The 22350-nt window shown below is 42.2% G+C and overlaps 1 protein-coding gene across 3 annotated transcripts; it reads left to right on the top strand.

The window, feature by feature from the left end:
• Positions 1-9767: 9767 nt before the first annotated feature.
• Positions 9768-18197, top strand: LOC139765604 (uncharacterized). Of its 3 annotated transcripts, none has more exons than XM_071693252.1 (2): positions 9768-9999; positions 16261-18197. In XM_071693252.1, exon 2 carries the CDS (start codon positions 16295-16297, stop codon positions 17810-17812), a length of 1518 nt encoding a protein of 505 aa, XP_071549353.1. In that variant the 5' UTR covers positions 9768-9999; positions 16261-16294; the 3' UTR covers positions 17813-18197. The 3 variants fall into 3 exon arrangements, with proteins under 3 accessions (XP_071549353.1, XP_071549352.1, XP_071549351.1); XM_071693251.1 differs by having other exon boundaries at positions 9768-10019; XM_071693250.1 differs by having other exon boundaries at positions 9768-10059.
• Positions 18198-22350: the final 4153 nt, after the last annotated feature.

The raw sequence follows: 22350 nt of genomic DNA, 5'->3' as shown, positions 1-22350 counted from the left end.
GTCAATTAACACGTAATCCAATAACGCTCTCTGGGCCATCTCTCCTACTTACATAAGTATACTTATGTATATCTCGCTTTTTAAACCAGGTATTCCCAATCATCAGTCCTTTTTCAGCACATAAATCTACACTCTTCACCATTTCCTTTACAATACTGAACACCCCATGTATACCAATTATTCCCTCAACTGCCACATTTGAGGGAAAGGAACCTGGATGTTTTGGCTCTGAGTGAAACGAAGCTCAAGGGTAAAGGGAAGAGTGGTTTGGGAATGTCTTGGGAGTAAAGTCAGGGGTTAGTGAGAGGACAAGAGCAAGGGAAGGAGTAACAGTACTCCTGAAACAGGAGTTGTGGAAGTATGTGATAGAATGTAAGAAAGTAAATTCTCGATTAATATGGGTAAAACTGAAAGTTGATGGAGAGAGATGGGTGATTATTGGTGCATATGCACCTGGGCATGAGAAGAAAGATCATGAGAGGCAAGTGTTTTGGGAGCAGCTGAATGAGTGTGTTAGTGGTTTTGATGCACGAGACCGGTTATAGTTTTGGGTGCTTGAATGCAATTATATATATATATATATATATAATATATATATATATATTATATATATATATATTATATATTTTTTTTTTTTATTTTGCTTTGTCGCTGTCTCCCGCGTTTGCGAGGTAGCGCAAGGAAACAGACGAAAGAAATGGCCCAACCCACTCCCATACACATGTATATACATACGTCCACACACGCAAATATACATACCTACACAGCTTTCCATGGTTTACCCCAGACGCTTCACATGCCCTGATTCAATCCACTGACAGCACGTCAACCCCGGTATACCACATCGCTCCAATTCACTCTATTCCTTGTCCTCCTTTCACCCTCCTGCATGTTCAGGCCCCGATCACACAAAATCTTTTTCACTCCATCTTTCACCTCCAATTTGGTCTCCCACTTCTCTTCGTTTCCTCCACCTCCGACACATATATCCTCTTGGTCAATCTTTCCTCACTCATTCTCTCCATGTGCCCAAACCACTTCAAACACCCTCTTCCGCTCTCTCAACCACGCTCTTTTTATTTCCACACATCTCTCTTACCCTTACGTTACTTACTCGATCAAACCACCTCACACCACACACTGTCCTCAATCATCTCATTTCCAGCACATCCATCCTCCTGCGCACAACTCTATCCATAGCCCACGCCTCGCAACCATACAACATTGTTGGAACCACTTTTCCTTCAAACATACCCATTTTTGCTTTCCGAGATAATGTTCTCGACTTCCACACATTCTTCAAGGCTCCCAGTATTTTCGCCCCCTATCTCCTCCCAAAACCTCCCTCTCACCACTCCCAACATTCTCCACACAATTCCCTCTCATCATCCCACCCCCCACCCCTCCAATCCTCCATCCCACCACCCACTCCTCTCCTTCCCCGCCACCCTCCCTCCTTGTCCCTCCACCTCCTCCTCCTTCTCTCTACCCTCCGCTCACCCCTCACCTTTTCCACCTCTCCCTCCCCCCCCTCTACCCATCTATATCCGCCCCTACTCCCGATCCCTCTCCACCTCCTCTCACTCCCTCCTCCAATACTCCTCTCTCGACTCCCCTCCTACCTCCTCTCCCCGATCATCCGTTCACCCACCAACCTCTCCCCTCAATCCCTCCCACATTCCCGTCATCCCCTCCCTTGCATACATCACCCTCTCTCACCCACACCTGTCAATCTCCTCACCCCCTCCTCTCCTCCAATACACTTATCACACAACAATCCTCCATCCCCCCACCCCTACCACACCCCTCACCAATGCTCGCTCCTCTTTCCCCAACCCTCTCCCATCTGCATACCCTCCTTATCACCCCCACAACATCCCCCCACGCTCCTCCCCACTTCTCCCCGATTCCCAAAAGCCCCCAAATCCCATTCCCGCCCTCCTTCACCAGTCCTCTATCCATCGTCACCGCCCCCTACACACCCTTCGCCCCCCCCCCCACCTCATGACAACCACCCTCAACCAGCTCAACCCCAACACTAAATGCCTCTCACCCTTCCCCTCCATATCTATCCCCTACTCCCGCCATCCACCCCCCATCCCACCTCATCACCAACAGTCAACCTGTCCACCTCGTCTTCATCCGCCTCCATCAACACCTCGATCCATCCCCCTCCCTCTCAACCTTCTCCTTCCACCTCCATCTCACCACCCTCCCCCCTCCTCGCCCCTCCTCTTTTCCCTCCCATACTTCCCTAATACCCCGTCCCAACCATCTAACCTCCACCTTCCTCAGAACCATTATACTACACCCCCAATTAACCACCCTCCCCTACCCCCCACTATTTCTCTGTGCCATCACTCCACCCTCCCTCTTCCAAACTCCGCACTCCATACAATCACTTGGCTCCCCCCCTCCCGAATCGCTTACCATCCCCATCCCCCCCCAGCCTCCCTCCCCCCTCCGTCCACCCCACCGTCACCCTCACTCATCTCCTCACATACCCCCTTACTATCCTCGTCCCATGCCCCTCCCATCACCCTCCCTCACACACGCACCCCCCTCGTTATTTCCCCCACCGTCCCCAAGCCCCTCTCACTCCACTCCCACTCTATACTTCCCCACACCCCCACTTCCCCCCTCTCCCCTCCTCAGCCCCTCCCTCCAACCCCTCCAATCACTCCACCCCTTCACCCTACTCCATTCATTCCCGACTCGTCGCCCATTCCTCCTCACCTCCCCCCTCACCAAAAAATTACAAAACCCCCCCCCCCCCCCCCCCTTTTTTTCAAAAATTTTGGGAAAAATTTTCCCCTTAATTTTAAAGGGGGAAAAATTAAAAAAAAATTTTTTCCCCCCTTTTTTTAAAAAAAGGGAACTTCAGTGAAGGGGGCTAATGGGGAGGTGATAACAAGTAGTGGTGATGTGAGAAGGAGATGGAGTGAGTATTTTGAAGGTTTGTTGATTGTGTTTGATGATAGAGTGGCAGATATAGGGTGTTTTGGTCGAGGTGGTGTGCAAAGTGAGAGGGTTAGGGAAAATGATTTGGTAAACAGAGAAGAATGTGTGGAAGGTGAGAACATTATCTTGGAGCAAAAATGGGTATGTTTGAAGGACTAGTGGTTCCAACAAGGTTATACAGTTGTGAGGCATGTGCTATAGATTGGGTTGTGCGGAGGAGGGGGATGTACTGGAAATGATATACTTGAGAACGATATGTGTGAGGTGGTTTGATCAAATAAGTAATGAAAGGGTGAGAGATGTGTGGTAATAAAAAGAGTGTGGTTGAGAAAGCAGAAGAGAGTGTATAGAAATGGTTTGGTCACATGGAGAAAATGAGTGAGGAAAGATTGACAAAGAGGATATATGTGTCACAGGTGGAGGGAATGAGAAGTGAGAGACCAAATTGGAGGTGGAAGTATGGAGTGAAAACGATTTTGAGGGATTGGGGCCTGAACATACATAAAGGTGAAAGGCATGCAAGGAATAGAGTGAATTGGAACAATGTGGTATACCGGGGTTGACGTGCTGTCAATGGATTGAACCAGGACATGAGAAGCATCTGGGGCAAACCATGGAAAGCTTTGCAGGGCCTGGATGTGGAAAGGGAGCTGTGGTTTCGGTGCATTACACATGACAGCTAAAGACTTGAGTGTGAACGAATGTGGCCCTTTGTCCTTTCCTAGTGCTACCTCGCAAGTAGACGGGGAATGCCATTTCATGTGTGGCGGGGTGACGACGAGAATGAATAAAGGCAACAAGTATGAATTATATATTTTTTTTTTTTTTTTTTTTGCTTTGTCACTGTCTCCCGCGTTTGCGAGGTAGCGCAAGGAAACAGACGAAAGAAATGGCCCAACCCACCCCCATACACATGCCTTGATTCAATCCACTGACAGCACGTCAACCCCGGTATACCACATCGCTCCAATTCACTCTATTCTTTGCCCTCCTTTCACCCTCCTGCATGTTCAGGCCCCGATCACACAAAATCTTTTTCACTCCATCTTTCCACCTCCAATTTGGTCTCCCTCTTCTCCTCGTTCCCTCCACCTCCGACACATATATCCTCTTGGTCAATCTTTCCTCACTCATTCTCTCCATGTGACCAAACCATTTCAAAACACCCTCTTCTGCTCTCTCAACCACGCTCTTTTTATTTCCACACATCTCTCTTACCCTTACGTTACTTACTCGATCAAACCACCTCACACCACACATTGTCCTCAAACATCTCATTTCCAGCACATCCATCCTCCTGCGCACAACTCTATCCATAGTCCACGCCTCGCAACCATACAACATTGTTGGAACCACTATTCCTTCAAACATACCCATTTTTGCTTTCCGAGATAATGTTCTCGACTTCCACACATTCTTCAAGGCTCCCAGAATTTTCGCCCCCTCCCCCACCCTATGATCCACTTCCGCTTCCATGGTTCTATCCGCTGCCAGATCCACTCCCAGATATCTAAAACACTTCACTTCCTCCAGTTTTTCTCCATTCAAACTCACCTCCCAATTGAATTGACCCTCCACCCTACTGTACCTAATAACCTTGCTCTTATTCACATTTACTCTTAACTTTCTTCTTTCACACACTTTACCAAACTCAGTCACCAGCTTCTGCAGTTTCTTACATGAATCAGCCACCAGCGCTGTATCATCAGCGAACAACAACTGACTCACTTCCCAAGCTCTCTCATCCCCAACAGACTTCATACTTGCCCCTCTTTCCAAAACTCTTGCATTCACCTCCCTAACAACCCCATCCATGAACAAATTAAACAACCATGGAGACATCACACACCCCTGCCGCAAACCTACATTCACTGAGAACCAATCACTTTCCTCTCTTCCTACACGTACACATGCCTTACATCCTCGATAAAAACTTTTCACTGCTTCTAACAACTTGCCTCCCACACCATATATTCTTAATACCTTCCACAGAGCATCTCTATCAACTCTATCATATGCCTTCTCCAGATCCATAAATGCTACATACAAATCCATTTGCTTTTCTAAGTATTTCTCACATACATTCTTCAAAGCAAACACCTGATCCACACATCCTCTACCACTTCTGAAACCACACTGCTCTTCCCCAATCTGATGCTCTGTACATGCCTTCACCCTCTCAATCAATACCCTCCCATATAATTTGCCAGGAATACTCAACAAACTTATACCTCTGTAATTTGAGCACTCACTCTTATCCCCTTTGCCTTTGTACAATGGCACTATGCACGCATTCCGCCAATCCTCAGGCACCTCACCATGAGTCATACATACATTAAATAACCTTACCAACCAGTCAACAATACAGTCACCCCCTTTTTTAATAAATTCCACTGCAATACCATCCAAACATGCTGCCTTGCCGGCTTTCATCTTCCGCAAAGCTTTCACTACCTCTTCTCTGTTTACCAAATCATTTTCCCTAACCCTCTCACTTTGCACACCACCTCGACCAAAACACCCTATATCTGCCACTCTATCATCAAACACATTCAACAAACCTTCAAAATACTCACTCCATCTCCTTCTCACATCACCACTACTTGTTATCACCTCCCCATTTGCGCCCTTCACTGAAGTTCCCATTTGCTCCCTTGTCTTACACACTTTATTTACCTCCTTCCAGAACATCTTTTTATTCTCCCTAAAATTTAATGATACTCTCTCACCCCAACTCTCATTTGCCCTTTTTTTCACCTCTTGCACCTTTCTCTTGACCTGTCTCTTTCTTTTATACGTCTCCCACTCAATTTCATTTCTTCCCTGCAAAAATCGTCCCAATGCCTCTCTCTTCTCTTTCACTAATACCCTTACTTCTTCATCCCACCACTCACTACCCTTTCTAATCAACCCACCTCCCACTCTTCTCATGCCACAAGCATCTTTTGCGCAATCCATCACTGATTCCCTAAATACATCCCATTCCTCCCCCACTCCCCTTACTTCCATTGTTCTCACCTTTTTCCATTCTGTACTCAGTCTCTCCTGGTACTTCCTCACACAAGTCTCCTTCCCAAGCTCACTTACTCTCACCACCCTCTTCACCCCAACATTCACTCTTCTTTTCGGAAAACCCATACAAATCTTCACCTTAGCCTCTACAAGATAATGATCAGACATCCCTCCAGTTGCACCTCTCAGCACATTAACATCCAAAAGTCTCTCTTTCGCGTGCCTGTCAATTAACACGTAATCCAATAACGCTCTCTGGCCATCTCTCCTACTTACATAAGTATACTTATGTATATCTCGCTTTTTAAACCAGGTATTCCCAATCATCAGTCCTTTTTCAGCACATAAATCTACAAGCTCTTCACCATTTCCATTTACAATACTGAACACCCCATGTATACCAATTATTCCCTCAACTGCCACATTTGAGGAAAGGAACCTGGATGTTTTGGCTCTGAGTGAAACGAAGCTCAAGGGTAAAGGGGAAGAGTGGTTTGGGAATGTCTTGGGAGTAAAGTCAGGGGTTAGTGAGAGGACAAGAGCAAGGGAAGGAGTAACAGTACTCCTGAAACAGGAGTTGTGGAAGTATGTGATAGAATGTAAGAAAGTAAATTCTCGATTAATATGGGTAAAACTGAAAGTTGATGGAGAGAGATGGGTGATTATTGGTGCATATGCACCTGGGCATGAGAAGAAAGATCATGAGAGGCAAGTGTTTTGGGAGCAGCTGAATGAGTGTGTTAGTGGTTTTGATGCACGAGACCGGGTTATAGTGTTGGGTGATTTGAATGCAATTATATATATATATATATATATATATATATATATATATATATATATATATTTTTTTTTTTTTTTTGCTTTGTCGCTGTCTCCCGCGTTTGCGAGGTAGCGCAAGGAAACAGACGAAAGAAATGGCCCAACCCACTCCCATACACATGTATATACATACGTCCACACACGCAAATATACATACCTACACAGCTTTCCATGGTTTACCCCAGACGCTTCACATGCCCTGATTCAATCCACTGACAGCACGTTAACCCCGGTATACCACATCAATCCAATTCACTCTATTCCTTGTCCTCCTTTCACCCTCCTGCATGTTCAGGCCCCGATCACACAAAATCTTTTTCACTCCATCTTTCCACCTCCAATTTGGTCTCCCACTTCTCTTCGTTTCCTCCACCTCCGACACATATATCCTCTTGGTCAATCTTTCCTCACTCATTCTCTCCATGTGCCCAAACCATTTCAAAACACCCTCTTCTGCTCTCTCAACCACGCTCTTTTTATTTCCACACATCTCTCTTACCCTTACGTTACTTACTCGATCAAACCACCTCACACCACACACTGTCCTCAAACATCTCATTTCCAGCACATCCATCCTTCTGCGCACAACTCTATCCATAGCCCACGCCTCGCAACCATACAACATTGTTGGAACCACTTTTCCTTCAAACATACCCATTTTTGCTTTCCGAGATAATGTTCTCGACTTCCACACATTCTTCAAGGCTCCCAGGATTTTCGCCCCCTCCCCCATCCTATGATCCACTTCCGCTTCCATGGTTCCATCCGCTGCCAGATCCACTCCCAGATATCTAAAACACTTTACTTCCTCCAGTTTTTCTCCATTCAAACTTACCTCCCAATTGACTTGACCCTCAACCCTACTGTACCTAATAACCTTGCTCTTATTCACATTTACTCTTAACTTTCTTCTTTCACACACTTTACCAAACTCAGTCACCAGCTTCTGCAGTTTCTCACATGAATCAGCCACCAGCGCTGTATCATCAGCGAACAACAACTGACTCACTTCCCAAGCTCTCTCATCCCCAACAGACTTCATACTTGCCCCTCTTTCCGAAACTCTTGCATTTACCTCCCTAACAATCCCATCCATAAACAAATTAAACAACCATGGAGACATCACACACCCCTACCGCAAACCATCATTCACTGAGAACCAATCACTTTCCTCTCTTCCTACACGTACACATGCCTTACATCCTCGATAAAAACTTTTCACTGCTTCTAACAACTTGCCTCCCACACCATATATTCTTAATACCTTCCACAGAGGTGAGAGAGTATCATTAAATTTTAGGGAGAATAAAAAGATGTTCCGGAAGGAGGTAAATAAAGTGCATAAGACAAGGGAGCAAATGGGAACTTCAGTGAAGGGCGCAAATGGGGAGGTGATAACAAGTAGTGGTAATGTGAGAAGGAGATGGAGTGAGTATTTTGAAGGTTTGTTGAATGTGTTTGATGATAGAGTGGCAGATATAGGGTGTTTTGGTCAAGGTGGTGTGCAAAGTGAGAGGGTTAGGGAAAGATGAAAGATGAAAGCCGGCAAGGCAGCAGGTTTGGATGGTATTGCAGTGGAATTTATTAAAAAAGGGGGTGACTGTATTATTGACTGGTTGGTAAGGTTATTTAATGTATGTATGACTCATGGTGAGGTGCCTGAGGATTGGCGGAATGCGTGCATAGTGCCATTGTACAAAGGCAAAGGGGATATATATATATATATATATATATATATATATATATATATATATATATATATATATATATATATATGGGTGAGTTGGGCCATTCTTTGGTCTCTCCTTGCGCTACCTTCCTTACTTGGGAGATAGCGACAAAGTATGATATATATATATATATATATATATATATATATATATATATATATATATATATATATATATATATATATATTTTTTTTTTTTTTTTTATACTTTGTCGCTGTCTCCCGCGTTTGCGAGGTAGCGCGAGGAAACAGACGAAAGAAATGGCCCAACCCCCATACACACGTACATACACACGTCCACACACGCAAATATACATACCTACACAGCTTTCCATGGTTTACCCCAGACGCTTCACATGCCTTGATTCAATCCACTGACAGCACGTCAACCCCTGTATACCACATCGCTCCAATTCACTCTATTCCTTGCCCTCCTTTCACCCTCCTGCATGTTCAGGCCCCGATCACACAAAATCTTTTTCACTCCATCTTTCCACCTCCAATTTGGTCTCCCTCTTCTCCTTGCCCCCTCCACCTCCGACACATATATCCTCTTGGTCAATCTTTCCTCACTCATCCTCTCCATGTGCCCAAACCACTTCAAAACACCCTCTTCTGCTCTCTCAACCACGCTCTTTTTATTTCCACACATCTCTCTTGCCCTTACGTTACTCACTCGATCAAACCACCTCACACCACACATTGTCCTCAAACATCTCATTTCCAGCACATCCATCCTCCTGCGCACAACTCTATCCATAGCCCACGCCTCGCAACCATACAACATATATATATATATATATATATATATATATATATATATATATATATATATATATATATATATATTCGCCATTTCCCGCATTAGCAAGGTAGCGTTAAGAACAGAGGACTGGGCCTCTGAGGGAATATCCTCACCTGGCCCCCTTCTCTGTTCCTTCTCTTGGAAAAAAAAAAAAAAACAAGAGGGGAGGATTTCCAGCCCCCCGCTCCCTCCCCTTTTAGTCGCCTTCTACGACACGCAGGGAATACGTGGAAGTATCCTTTCTCCCCTATCCCCAGGGATAATATATATATATATATATATATATATATATATATATATATATATATATATATATATATATATATATATATATATATCCTGTATCATCAGATAACAACGAACTCATTTCCCGTGCCCACTTATCCTGGACCGACTCTATACTTGCCACGTCTCCTACAATTGCATTTTCCTCCATCATTAGCGCAGCCATGAAGAATTAGCAACTGTGATGACGATCATCGAGTTTGATATATAATTAAGAACTATGATTCATCTCGTTATCTTGCCTTCTGTGTTCTTCTTCAATAACAAGACGATAAAAGGATATAGATGGTTTTAACCTTGATATCCACAAAAAATTTAATCAAATTAGAAATGAAGAAGATATTCTAGAGAACTCGAGCTACGGACCGGACCGCAACCGACCAATCATGTAAACAAACCCTGTCGAAGGTCTAAGTTCTATCTGTCATTTTTCGTTTAATTATTGCTCGTAAGTATTATGACATGCTGTATACGTTGATAAATTCTGATATTAGAAGCAATATCGTATCTAGCCTTCACATACGATTGATCTCGTATATTAGCTGTAGTGTGGAGGGTACATTGGTAGAGAATAACCGCGGATAGAATTTGGCAAAATTTCTGTTATGGAGCAATAGAGGAAAAAGTTGTGAATTTCAATGAGTGATAATGGACTTCCTATTGTTATTGGAAGTTATTTAGACCTGGGTAACATGGTGAGAGTACATATTATCAAGAACATGCGGCACATGTTCTCCAAACAGCAAATTGGGTTATTAAGCTTCCCTATCGTATAACTTTTAAAGGTACTGGACATTTTGAGGGAAATTAGCAAATAAGGATATGTCTATAAACTGTTTTAATCTTAAGTTTCAAAGAGCAGTTAATGAGGTGAATCGTCGAAGGTAAAGTATCAGTTTGTGCAATTGAAGGGTGGTAGACAAAAGCAGGAATAGTAAATTACGATGTGTAAGTGTCATGAAGTTAGGGGCAATCCAGTAGTACTTTAGTACCACTCTCTTCAAACTCTTTTGACAAGAACACGTGCATCAGTAAATGGATAAATTATCACGTTACAACAGGTATCTCATGGAGTTCTCTTCGTTCCTTCATATATATATATATATATATATATATATATATATATATGTATATATATATATATATATATATATATATATATATATATATATATATATATATAATTTTTTTCTTTCATACTATTCGCCATTTCCCGCATTAGCGAGGTAGCGTTCAGAACAGAGGACTGGGCCTTTGAGGGAATATCTTGACCTGGACCCCTTCTCTGTTCCTTCTTTTGGAAAATTAAAAAAAAAAAAAGAGAGGGGAGGATTTCCAGCCACCTGCTCCCTCCCCTTTTAGTTGCCTTCTACGACACGCAGGGAATATGTGAGAAGTATTCTTTCTCCCCTGTCCCAGGGGATAGGGGAGAAAGAATACTTCCCACGTATTCCCTGCGTGTCATAGAAGGCGACTAAAAGGGGAGGGAGCGGGGGGCTGGAAATCCTCCCCTCTCAATTTTTTTTAATTTTCCAAAAGAAGGAACAGAGAAGGGGGCCAGGTGAGGATATTCCCTCAAATGTAAGTAGGAGAGATGGCCAGAGAGTGTTATTGGATTACGTGTTAATTGATAGGCACGCAAAAGATGATTTTTGGATGTTAGTGTGCTGAGAGGTGCAACTGGAGGGATGTCTGATCATTATCTTGTGGAGGCGAAGGTGAAGATTTGTAGAGGTTTTCAGAAAAGAAGAGAGAATGTTGGGGTGAAGAGAGTGGTGAGAATAAGTGAGCTTGGGAAGGAGACTTATGTGAGGAAGTACCAGGAGACACTGAGTACAGAATGGAAAAAGGTGAGAACAAAGGATGTAAGGGGAGTGGGGGAGGAATGGGATGTGTGCAGTGATGGCTTTCGCAAAAGGTGCTTGTGGCATGAGAAGCCTGGGAGGTGGGCAGATTAGAAAGGGTAGTGAGTGGTGGGATGAAGAAGTAAGATTATTAGTGAAAGAAAAGAGAGGCATTTGTATGATTTTTGCAGGGAAATAATGCAGATGAGTGGGAGATGTATGTATAAAAGAAAGAGGCAGGAGGTCAAGAGAAAGGTGCAAGAGGTAAAAAAGAGGGCAAATGAGAGTTGGGGTGAGAGAGTATCATTAAATTTTAGGGAGAATAAAAAGATGTTTTGGAAGGAGGTAAATAAAGAGCATAAGACAAGGGAACAAATGGGAACTTCAGTGAAGGGGGCTAATGGTGAGGTAATGATAAGTAGTGGTGATGTGAGAAGGAGATGGAGTGAGTATTTTGAAGGTTTGTTGAATGTGTATGATGATAGAGTGGCAGATGTAGGGTGTTTTGGTCGAGGTGGTGTGCAAAGTGAGAGGGTTAGGGAGAATGATTTAGTAAACAGAGAAGAGGTAGTAAAATCTTTGCGGAAGATGAAAGCCGACAGGCAGCGGGTTTGGATGGTATTGCCATGGAATTTATTAAAAAAGGGGGTGACTGTATTGTTGACTGGTTGGTGAGGTTATATAATGTTTGTATGACTCATGGCGAGGTGCCTGAAGATTGGCGGAATGCTTGCATAGTGGCAAAGGCAAAGGGGATAAAATTGAGTGCTCAAATTACAGAGGTATAAGTTTGTTGAGTATTCCTGGGAAATTATATGGGAGGGTATTGATTGAAAGGGTTAAGGCATGTACAGAGCATCAGATTGGGGAAGAGCAGTGTGGTTTCAGAAGTGATAGAGGATGTGTGAATCAGGTGTTTGCTTTGAAGAATGTATGTGAGAAATACTTAGAAAAGCAAATGGATTTGTATGCATCATCTATGGATCTGGAGAAGGCATATGATAGAGATGCTCTGTGGAAGGTATTAAGAATATATGGTGTGGAAGGCAAGTTGTTAGAAGCAGTGAAAAGTTTTTATCGAGGATGTAAGGCATGTGTATGTGTAGGAGGAGAGGAAAGTGATTGGTTCTCAGTGTATGTTGGTTTGCGGCAGGGGTGTGTGATGTCTCCATGGTTGTTTAATTTGTTTATGGATGGGGTTAGGGAGGTGAATGCAAGAGTTTTGGAAAGAGGGGCAAGTATGCAGTCTGTTGTGGATGAGAGAGCTTGGGATGTGAGTCAGTTGTTGTTCGCTGATGATACAGCACTGGTGGTTGATTGGTGTGAGAAACTGCAGAAGCTGGTGAATGAGTTTAGTAAAGTGTGTGAAAAAAGAAAGCTGAGAGTAAATGTGAATAAGAGCAAGGTTATTAGGTACAGTAGGGTTGAGGGACAAGTCAATTGGGAGGTAAGTTTGAATGGAGAAAAACTGGAGGAAGTGAAGTGTTTTTGATATCTGGGAGTGGATTTGGCAGCGGATGGAACCATGGAAGCGGAAGTGAATCATAGGGTGAGGGAGGGGGCGAAAGTTCTGGGAGCGTTGAAAAATGTATGGAAGTTGAGAACGTTGTCTTGGAAAGCAATAATGGGTATGTTTGAAGGAATAATGGTTCCAACAATGTTATATGGTTGTGAGGCATGGGCTATAGATAGAGATGTGTGCAGGAGGGTGGATGTGCTGGAAATGAGATGTTTGAGGACAATATGTGGTGTGAGGTGGTTTGATCGAGCAAGTAATGAAAGAGTAAGAGAGATGTGTGGTAATAAAAAGAGTGTGGTTGAGAGAGCAGAAGAGGGTGTTTTGAAATGGTTTGGTCATATGGAGAGAATGAATGAGGAAAGATTGACCAAAAGGATATATGTGTCAGAGGTGGAGGGAACGAAGAGAAGTGGGAGACCAAATTGGAGGTGGAAAGATGGAGTGAAAAAGATTCTGAGTGATCGGGGCCTGAACGTGCAGGATGGTGAAAGATGTGCAAGGAATAGAGTGAATTGGAATGATATGGTATACCGAGGTTGACGTGCTGTCAGCGGATTGAACCAGGGCATGCTTCTAGCAACTTACTTCCCACACCACATATTCATAAGACCCTCCACAAAATATCTCTATCAACCCTATCATATGTCTTCTCCAGATCCATAAATGCCACATACAAGTCCATCTGTTGTTCTTAATATTTCCCATTTTGTCAAAGTAAACTCCTGATCCACACATCCTCTACCACTTCTGAAACCACACTGCTCCTCCCCGATCTGATACTCTGTACATGCATTCACCCTTTTATTCATTACCTTCTCGTATAATTTCCCAGGAATACTCAACAAACTGATGCCTCTGTAGTTTGAACTCTTACCTTTATCCCCTTTCCCTTTGTACAGAGACACTATACACGCATTCCACCAATCTTCAGGCACTTCACTGTGATCCATACATATATTGAATATCCATACCAACCAATCAACAACACTATCACCCCATTTCTTGATAAATTCAACTACAATACCATCACAATACTGCTACCTTGCTGGATTTCACCACCTCTTCTCTCTTAACGAAACCTTTCTCCCTGACCATCTCACTTTGCATGCCATACTGACCAAAACACCCTACATCTGCCACGGTATCATCAAACATATTCAACAAATTTTCAAAATACTCACTCCATCTCCTCACTTCATTACCACCTGTTATCACTTCCCCCCCTTGCCCCTTCACCTATGTTCTCATTTGTTCTCATCTTTTGCACATTAGTTACCTCCTTCCAAAACTTCTTTTTATTCTCCCTGAAGTTTAATGGTACTCTCACCCCAACTCTCATTTGCCCTCTTTTTCCACTCTTGCACCTTCCTCTTGACCTCCTGCTGCTTTCTTTTATACCTCTCTGTCATTTGTGCTCCTTACTTGTAAGTATCATCCAAATGCCTCTCTTTTCTCTTTCACTAACAACTTTACTTCTCCTTCCCTGCACTCACCACCCTTTTTACTCTGCCCATCTCCCACCTTTCTCATGTACATGATTCTCTTGCACATGCCATCACTTCTTCCTTATATACCTCCCATTCCTCACCCTCTCCTCTCACGTCATTTGCTCTCACCTCTTGCCATTCTGCACTCAATCTTTCGTGGTATTTCTTCACACAAGTCTCCTTTCCAAGATCACTAACTCTCACCACTCTCTTCTCCCTGACATTGTCTCCTTTTTTGAAAACCTCTACAAATTTTCATCCTCACCTCCACAAGATAGTGATCAAACATTCTACCAGCTGCCCCTCTCAGCACATTACCACCCAAAAGTCTCTCTTTTACATCCTATCAATTAACACATAATCCAGTAATGCTTGTTGACCATCTCTCCTCTTCACATACGTATACTTATGTATATCTTTCTTTTTAAACCAGGTATTCCCAATCACCAGTTTTTTTCAGCACACAACTCCACAAGCTTTTCACCATTTCCATTCACTGAATATCTTATGCACACCAATTACACCCTCAACTGCCACATTACTACCTTTGCATTTAAATCTCCCATCACTAATACCCAGTCTTGTGCACCTAAACAGCTGTCACATTCACTTAGCTGCTCCCAAAATACTTGCCTCATGATTTTTCTTCTCATGAATAGGTGCATAAGCACCAACAATCACCCCTCTCTCTCCATCTACTTTCAGTTTTACACACATCAATCTAGAATTTACTTTCTTACACTCTATCACACACTCCCACAACTCCTGTATCAGGAGTATTGCTTCTTCCTTAGCACTTGTCCTCTCACCAACCCCTGACTTTATTCCCAAGACATTTTCGAACCATTCTTCTCTTTTACCCTTGAGCTTTGTTTCACTCAGAGCCAGAACATCTGGGTTGCTTTCTACTACCTATCTCTCCTTTCTTCTCATCTTGGTTACATCCACACACATTCAGACACCCCAGTCTGAGCCTTTGAGGAGGGTGAGCACACCCAGCTTTACTCCTTCTGTTTCCTCTTTTAAGAAATTGAAGTACAAGGGGAGGGTTTCCAGCCTCTTTAGTCACTTTCTGCAACACACAGGGAATGTTGAGGTAGAATTCTTTTTCACCTACAAGTTATATTTTGTCCACTTTTAATGTTCCTTTTGATTATCTCAGAGCATTTTGTCTATGTATTATGATTTTAAAAACTTTGGACGCTGTATCTTGATACAAAAGATTATGTTTTATGAATATGTGTTAGATAGTGACTATTGCTTCCTTTTTTGTTTTACTTTATACCAAAAGACCTGAAAGTAAGGTCTCTGCTTGATGTCACTTCCACATTCATTGTTTTTTCGGTGTTAACCGTTAGAATTTTTTTCTTCATCATCCTCATGTGATAAATATATTATGCTATTTCGTAGCACTTTGGTCTCATATTTGTACTGCATGTCTTTCTGTAAATTCAAGTTATACAGCCGGTTCCCAACTTTCGATGGGGTTATTGTAAGTCAGACATATCCTAAGTCAAAAATATACTTAGTACTTAATGCGGTTGTTTACACTTGTGATGGCATGGTTGACTGGAAGCTGTGGCTTGCTGCTGCTGCAAAGCATACCGCTAACCCAGGAAAAGATCAAAATTTGAAATTCGAAGTATGTTTTCTACTTAATTCGTAGCAATATTGCACCATTGTAAAGGAAAAGAATCATAAGTCAAACCATTGTAAGTTGGGGACTATCTGTATAGAATAATTATACTTGTGATTTATACATCCCCACTCTTCAGGTAGCCATCTTTTCATATTTACAGATAGGATCATAAGCAGAGGAGGAACGACTGAGTGATGAAGGTGCACAGCTTACAGTTCATGTCACGTGATGTTGTCCTTCACTGGTTGTGTTCTTGGCCTATGGAAAAGCCTCCAGACATCCTGGCCATCTACCAGTACCTCCTTCCAGCCACACCACTTTTGGCAGACTTAGCCCACTCATGCCAGTACTACAGTTATCCTTATCTAACCCAGTTATTTCTTCCTGTTTTGATACCTAAAGGAAAGCTCCACATCACTGCTGCCAACATGAAGCAAGTTGTAGATTATTGGAAAAATGGTAAACATGAGCATGTTTCTTCTATCACCCACCTAAAGGTGGAAGAAGTTGAAGGAATGCAATATTTTTCTTTTCTGCCTTTACTTGGCCACTTAACAAACTTACAGGTATTAATTATTGGATCTCTTGTAAATGATGATCTGTTGGCTGTGCTGGGTATTAATTGCCCACATTTAATAATTTTTGATGCCAGGGAGGATACAGGAAATTCAGTTACTGATGTGGGGCTTGCTTATCTGGCTCAGTGCAAAAAACTTAAACGTATTTACTTCTCGATGTTTGCTGATGAATATGATTGTAGCACTGAACAGTTAGGATTTTTGGGAAAAGGAGTTGCTCTTTTGTTATTATTACCTGTAATTGAGCATGTTCAGTGTTCAGAATACCTTTTGCGAGATGCTCTTCACTTTCTGTATCAGGCAAGCTACCAAAGACAGACCCTTTCAGTACAGTGCATGCTTATGGACCACCCAGAAGTTAGTGTTGGTACTCTGCAAATAATGCCTATTCTTTGTCCCAAGCTTGAGGTTGTCTCTTTGCATGCAGACTCTGGTAATGAAAGGATTATTGGAAAATCTTTAAAAATGTTGTCTCATTTGAAAATGTTGGTCATAACAATGGCTAGTGTCTGCAAGTTTCAAGATCTGTCTCTCCCAAGTTATGGGCCCCAGTTAATATACCTGTGTATAACAACATATCTCCTCGACAGTACAGATATTAGTTTACTTAGTCAGTCATGTTCCCAACTTAAGACGTTAGTTTTAAAAATGTACAGTTTTGGATTTGATGGTATGAGTACAAACATGATGAACAAACCTCTGTTCCCTACAGTTGAAAAGTTAGAATTGGTGCAAAATATTTCTGTGAGACTATTTAGACTTTTGAATATCAAAATGGAAAACTTAAAAGAAGTTCATTGTGTTTGGGCAACAGTTCACAATTTGGATGAAGCCTTAAAAGTGGTTGTGAAAGAAGGTGGTTGGAAAAATACAGAAGTATTAGTACTTCCAAGTACCACAATTATATCTATAACAACTGCACAGATGGTAGCAGCTATGCTACCTAACCTTAAACACTTGGCTGTGAATGTCCATCCATCAGAAGAGAATAGGCTGTGCAGCTTTATTAAACAGAATGTACCAAGCGTTACTCTGGTGGATCATTTTCCAAACTTGTCTCCCAGTACTACAGGCATTTTTTCACAAGATATTTGGTCCAGTGATGTCAGAAAAGAAAGAAAAATTATTGATTAAGTGATTGCATATCAGAGTTTCAGCATGTTATAGCTCATTCACTTGATTTTTGTGCCAGTGATTTACCTGTAATGGAAAAAAAGAAATCCAAAGTATATTTAGCAAAACATTTAGCTTGTTAGGTCATTTATGTTTCATTCTAAAGTACACTAGACAGAAAATCACCAGATCTGTTTCACATACAAACCCCATTTATGTGTATGTGTAATTTACCTGATTGTGCTGTACAAGGAAAAAGTTTTACACCACTGGGGTCATGTTCTGTAAATTTTCTTTACTGTCACATAACATTTTAAGGCTCTGCATGCTGTCTGCATTCACAGTGTAATTCATTCATCCATCTTCATACTATAGAAGTACTTCATATTTTCCCTAGTATGTTTCTGGTGGCCTCCCACCACTTCCTTTATCACTGTCAAAGGGCTGTTTTCCATTGACATTGTTGATTTCATTCAGAAACATGAAAGTTGTAATGTTATGTCCCTTCAGTCTTATCATTTCCACTGCAAACAGATTTTTAGCTTCTTCCTTCTCTTGGTAGATACCATCTTTGTTATTCTTCAGATCTTCAAAGAAACCATTAACTTTCTTCAAGTGCAGTCACCTAATTTGAAACTCGAATTTAGGTGTAATTTTTCCATGAATGGATTAATGAACTTTTCTTTATCCATGTCTTAAAGTGCAATTTAGTACATGAGAAGGACAGATAAGACCTGAAGTTTGATTAGTTCACCGTCATATGCTCGTGCCCAAAGTTAACTCTTCCTGTCTTGCTTTGAAGATATATGGGGGTGGCCAATGTATGTTGCATATATATATATATATATTTATATATATATATATATGTGTATATATATATATATATATATATATATATATATATATATATATATATATATATATATATATATATATATGCTCAAATTACAGAGGTATAAGTTTGTTGAGTATTCCTGGTAAATTATATGGGAGGGTATTGATTGAGAGGGTGAAGGCATGTACAGAGCATCAGATTGGGGAAGAGCAGTGTGGTTTCAGAAGTGGTAGAGGATGTGTGGATCAGGTGTTTGCTTTGAAGAATGTATGTGAGAAATACTTAGAAAAGCAAATGGATTTGTATGTAGCATTTATGGATCTGGAGAAGGCATATGATAGAGTTGATAGAGATGCTCTCTGGAAGGTATTAAGAATATATGGTGTGGGATGAAAGTTGTTAGAAGCAGTGAAAAGTTTTTATCGAGGATGTAAGGCATGTGTACATGTAGGAAGAGAGGAAAGTGATTGGTTCTCAGTGAATGTAGGTTTGCGGCAGGGGTGTGTGATGTCTCCATGGTTGTTTAATTTGTTTATGGATGGGGTTGTTAGGGAGGTAAATGCAAGTGTTTTGGAAAGAGGGGCAAGTATGAAGTCTGTTGGGGATGAGAGAGCTTGGGAAATGAGTCAGTTGTTGTTCGCTGATGATACAGCGCTGGTGGCTGATTCATGTGAGAAACTGCAGAAGCTGGTGACTGAGTTTGGTAAAGTGTGTGGAAGAAGAAAGTTAAGAGTAAATGTGAATAAGAGCAAGGTTATTAGGTACAGTAGGGTTGAGGGTCAAGTCAATTGGGAGGTGAGTTTGAATGGAGAAAAACTGGAGGAAGTGAAGTGTTTTAGATATCTGGGAGTGGATCTGGCAGCGGATGGAACCATGGAAGCGGAAGTGGATCATAGGGTGGGGGAGGGGGCGAAAATTCTGGGGGCCTTGAAGAATGTGTGGAAGTCGAGAACATTATCTCGGAAAGCAAAAATGGGTATGTTTGAAGGAATAATGGTTCCAACAATGTTGTATGGTTGCGAGGCGTGGGCTATGGATGGAGTTGTGCGCAGGAGGATGGATGTGCTGGAAATGAGATGTTTGAGGACAATGTGTGGTGTGAGGTGGTTTGATCGAGTGAGTAACGTAAGGGTAAGAGAGATGTGTAGAAATAAAAAGAGCGTGGTTGAGAGAGCAGAAGAGGGTGTTTTGAAGTGGTTTGGGCACATGGAGAGAATGAGTGAGGAAAGATTGACCAAGAGGATATATGTGTCGGAGGTGGAGGGAACGAGGAGAAGAGGGAGACCAAATTGGAGGTGGAAAGATGGAGTGAAAAAGATTTTGTGTGATCGGGGCCTGAACATGCAGGAGGGTGAAAGGAGGGCAAGGAATAGAGTGAATTGGAGCGATGTGGTATACCGGGGTTGACGTGCTGTCAGTGGATTGAATCAAGGCATGTGAAGCGTCTGGGGTAAACCATGGAAAGCTGTGTAGGTATGTATATTTGCGTGTGTGGACGTATGTATATACATGTGTATGGGGGGGTGGGTTGGGCCATTTCTTTCGTCTGTTTCCTTGCGCTACCTCGCAAACACGGGAGACAGCGACAAAGTATAATAATAATAAAATTTTTTTTTTTTTTTTATATATATATATATATATATATATATATATATATATATATATATATATATATATATATATATTCATATTTATTTATTTATTTTGCTTTGTCGCTGTCTCCCGCGTTAGCGAGGTAGCGTAAGGAAACAGACGAAATGATGGCCCAAACCACCCACATACACATGTACATACATACACGTACACACATGCAAATACCTATACATCACAACGTATACATATATATACACACACAGACATATACATATATACACATGTACATAATTCATACTGGCTGCCTTTATTCATTCCCATCGCCACCCCGCCACACATGAAATAAAAACCCACTCCCTCCTCGTATGGGTGAGGCAGCGCTAGGAAGGACAACAAAGGCCACATTCGTTCACACTTAGTCTCTAGCTGTCATGTAATAATGCACCGAAACCACAGCTCCCTTTCCACATCCAGGCCCCACAGAACTTTCCATGGTTTACCCCAGACGCTTCACATCCCCTGGTTCAATCCATTGACAGCACGTTGACCCCGGTAAACCACATCGTTCCAATTCACTCTATTCCTTGCACGCCTTTCACTCTCCTGCATGTTTAGGCCCCGATCACTCAAAATCTTTTTCACTCCATCTTTCCACCTCCAATTTGGTCTCCCACTTCTCCTCATTCCCTCCACCTCTGACATATATCCTCTTGGTCAATCTTTCCTCACTCATTCTTTCCATGTGACCAAACCATGTCAAAACACCCTCTTCTGCTCTCTCAACCACACTCTTTTTATTACCACACGTCTCTCTTACCCCATTATTACTTACTTGATCAATCCACCTCACACCACATATTGTCCTCAAACATCTCATTTCCAGCACATCCACCCTTCTCCGCACAGCTCTATTTATAGCCCACGCCTCGCAACCATATAACATTGTTGGAACCACTATTCCTTCAAACATACCCATTTTTGTTTTCCAAGATAATGTTCTTGACTTCCACACATTCTTCAACGCTCCCAGAACTTTCGCCCCCTCCCCTAGCCTATGATTCACTTCCACTTCCATGGTTCCATCCGCAGCCAAATCCACTCCCAGATATCTAAAGCACTTCACTTCCTCCAGTTTTTCTCCATTCAAACGTACCTCCCAATTGACTTGTCCCTCATCCCTACTGTACCTAATAACCTTGCTCTTATTCACATTTACTCTCAGCTTTCTTCTTTCACATACTTTACCAAACTCATTCACCAGCTTCTGCAGTTTCTCACACGAATCAGCCACCAGCGCTGTATCATCAGCGAACAACAGCTGACTCACTTCCCAAGCTCTCTCATCCACAACAGACTGCATTCTTGCCCCTCTTTCCAAAACTCTTGCATTCACCTCCCTAACAACCCCATCCATATACAAATTAAACAACCATGGAGACATCTCACACCCCTGCCGCAAACCTACATTCACTGAGAACCAATCACTTTCCTCTCTTCCTACACATACACATGCCTTACATCCTCGATAAAAACTTTTCACTGCTTCTAACAACTTGCCTTCCACACCATATATTCTTAATACCTTCCAGAGAGCATCTCTATCAACTCCTATCATATGCCTTCTCCAGATCCATAAATGCTACGTACAGATCCATTTGCTTTTCTAAGTATTTCTCGCATACATTCTTCAAAGCAAACACCTGATCCACACATCCTCTCCTACTTCTGAAACCACACTGCTCTTCCCCAATCTGATGCTCTGTACATGCCTTCACCCTCTCAATCAATACCCTCCCATATAATTTCCCAGGAATACTCAACAAACTTATACCTCTGTAATTTGAGCACTCACTTTTATCCCCTTTGCCTTTGTACAGTGGCACTATACAAGCATTCCGCCAATCCTCAGGCACCTCACCACGAGTCATACATACATTAAATAACCTTACCAACCAGTCAACCATACAGTCACCCCCTTTTTTAATAAATTCCACTGCAGTACCATCCAAACCCGCTGTCTTGCTAGCTTTCATCTTCTGCAAAGCTTTTACTACCTCTTCTCTGTTTACCAAATTATTTTCCCTAACCCTCTCACTTTGCACACCACCTCGACCAAAACACCCTATATCTG

Source organism: Panulirus ornatus, chromosome 55 (genome assembly GCF_036320965.1).
Source record: "Panulirus ornatus isolate Po-2019 chromosome 55, ASM3632096v1, whole genome shotgun sequence".
NCBI classification, from domain to species: domain Eukaryota; kingdom Metazoa; phylum Arthropoda; class Malacostraca; order Decapoda; family Palinuridae; genus Panulirus; species Panulirus ornatus.
Note: the sequence above shows the minus strand (reverse complement) of the source record. Positions and strands in the feature narration are given on the sequence as shown.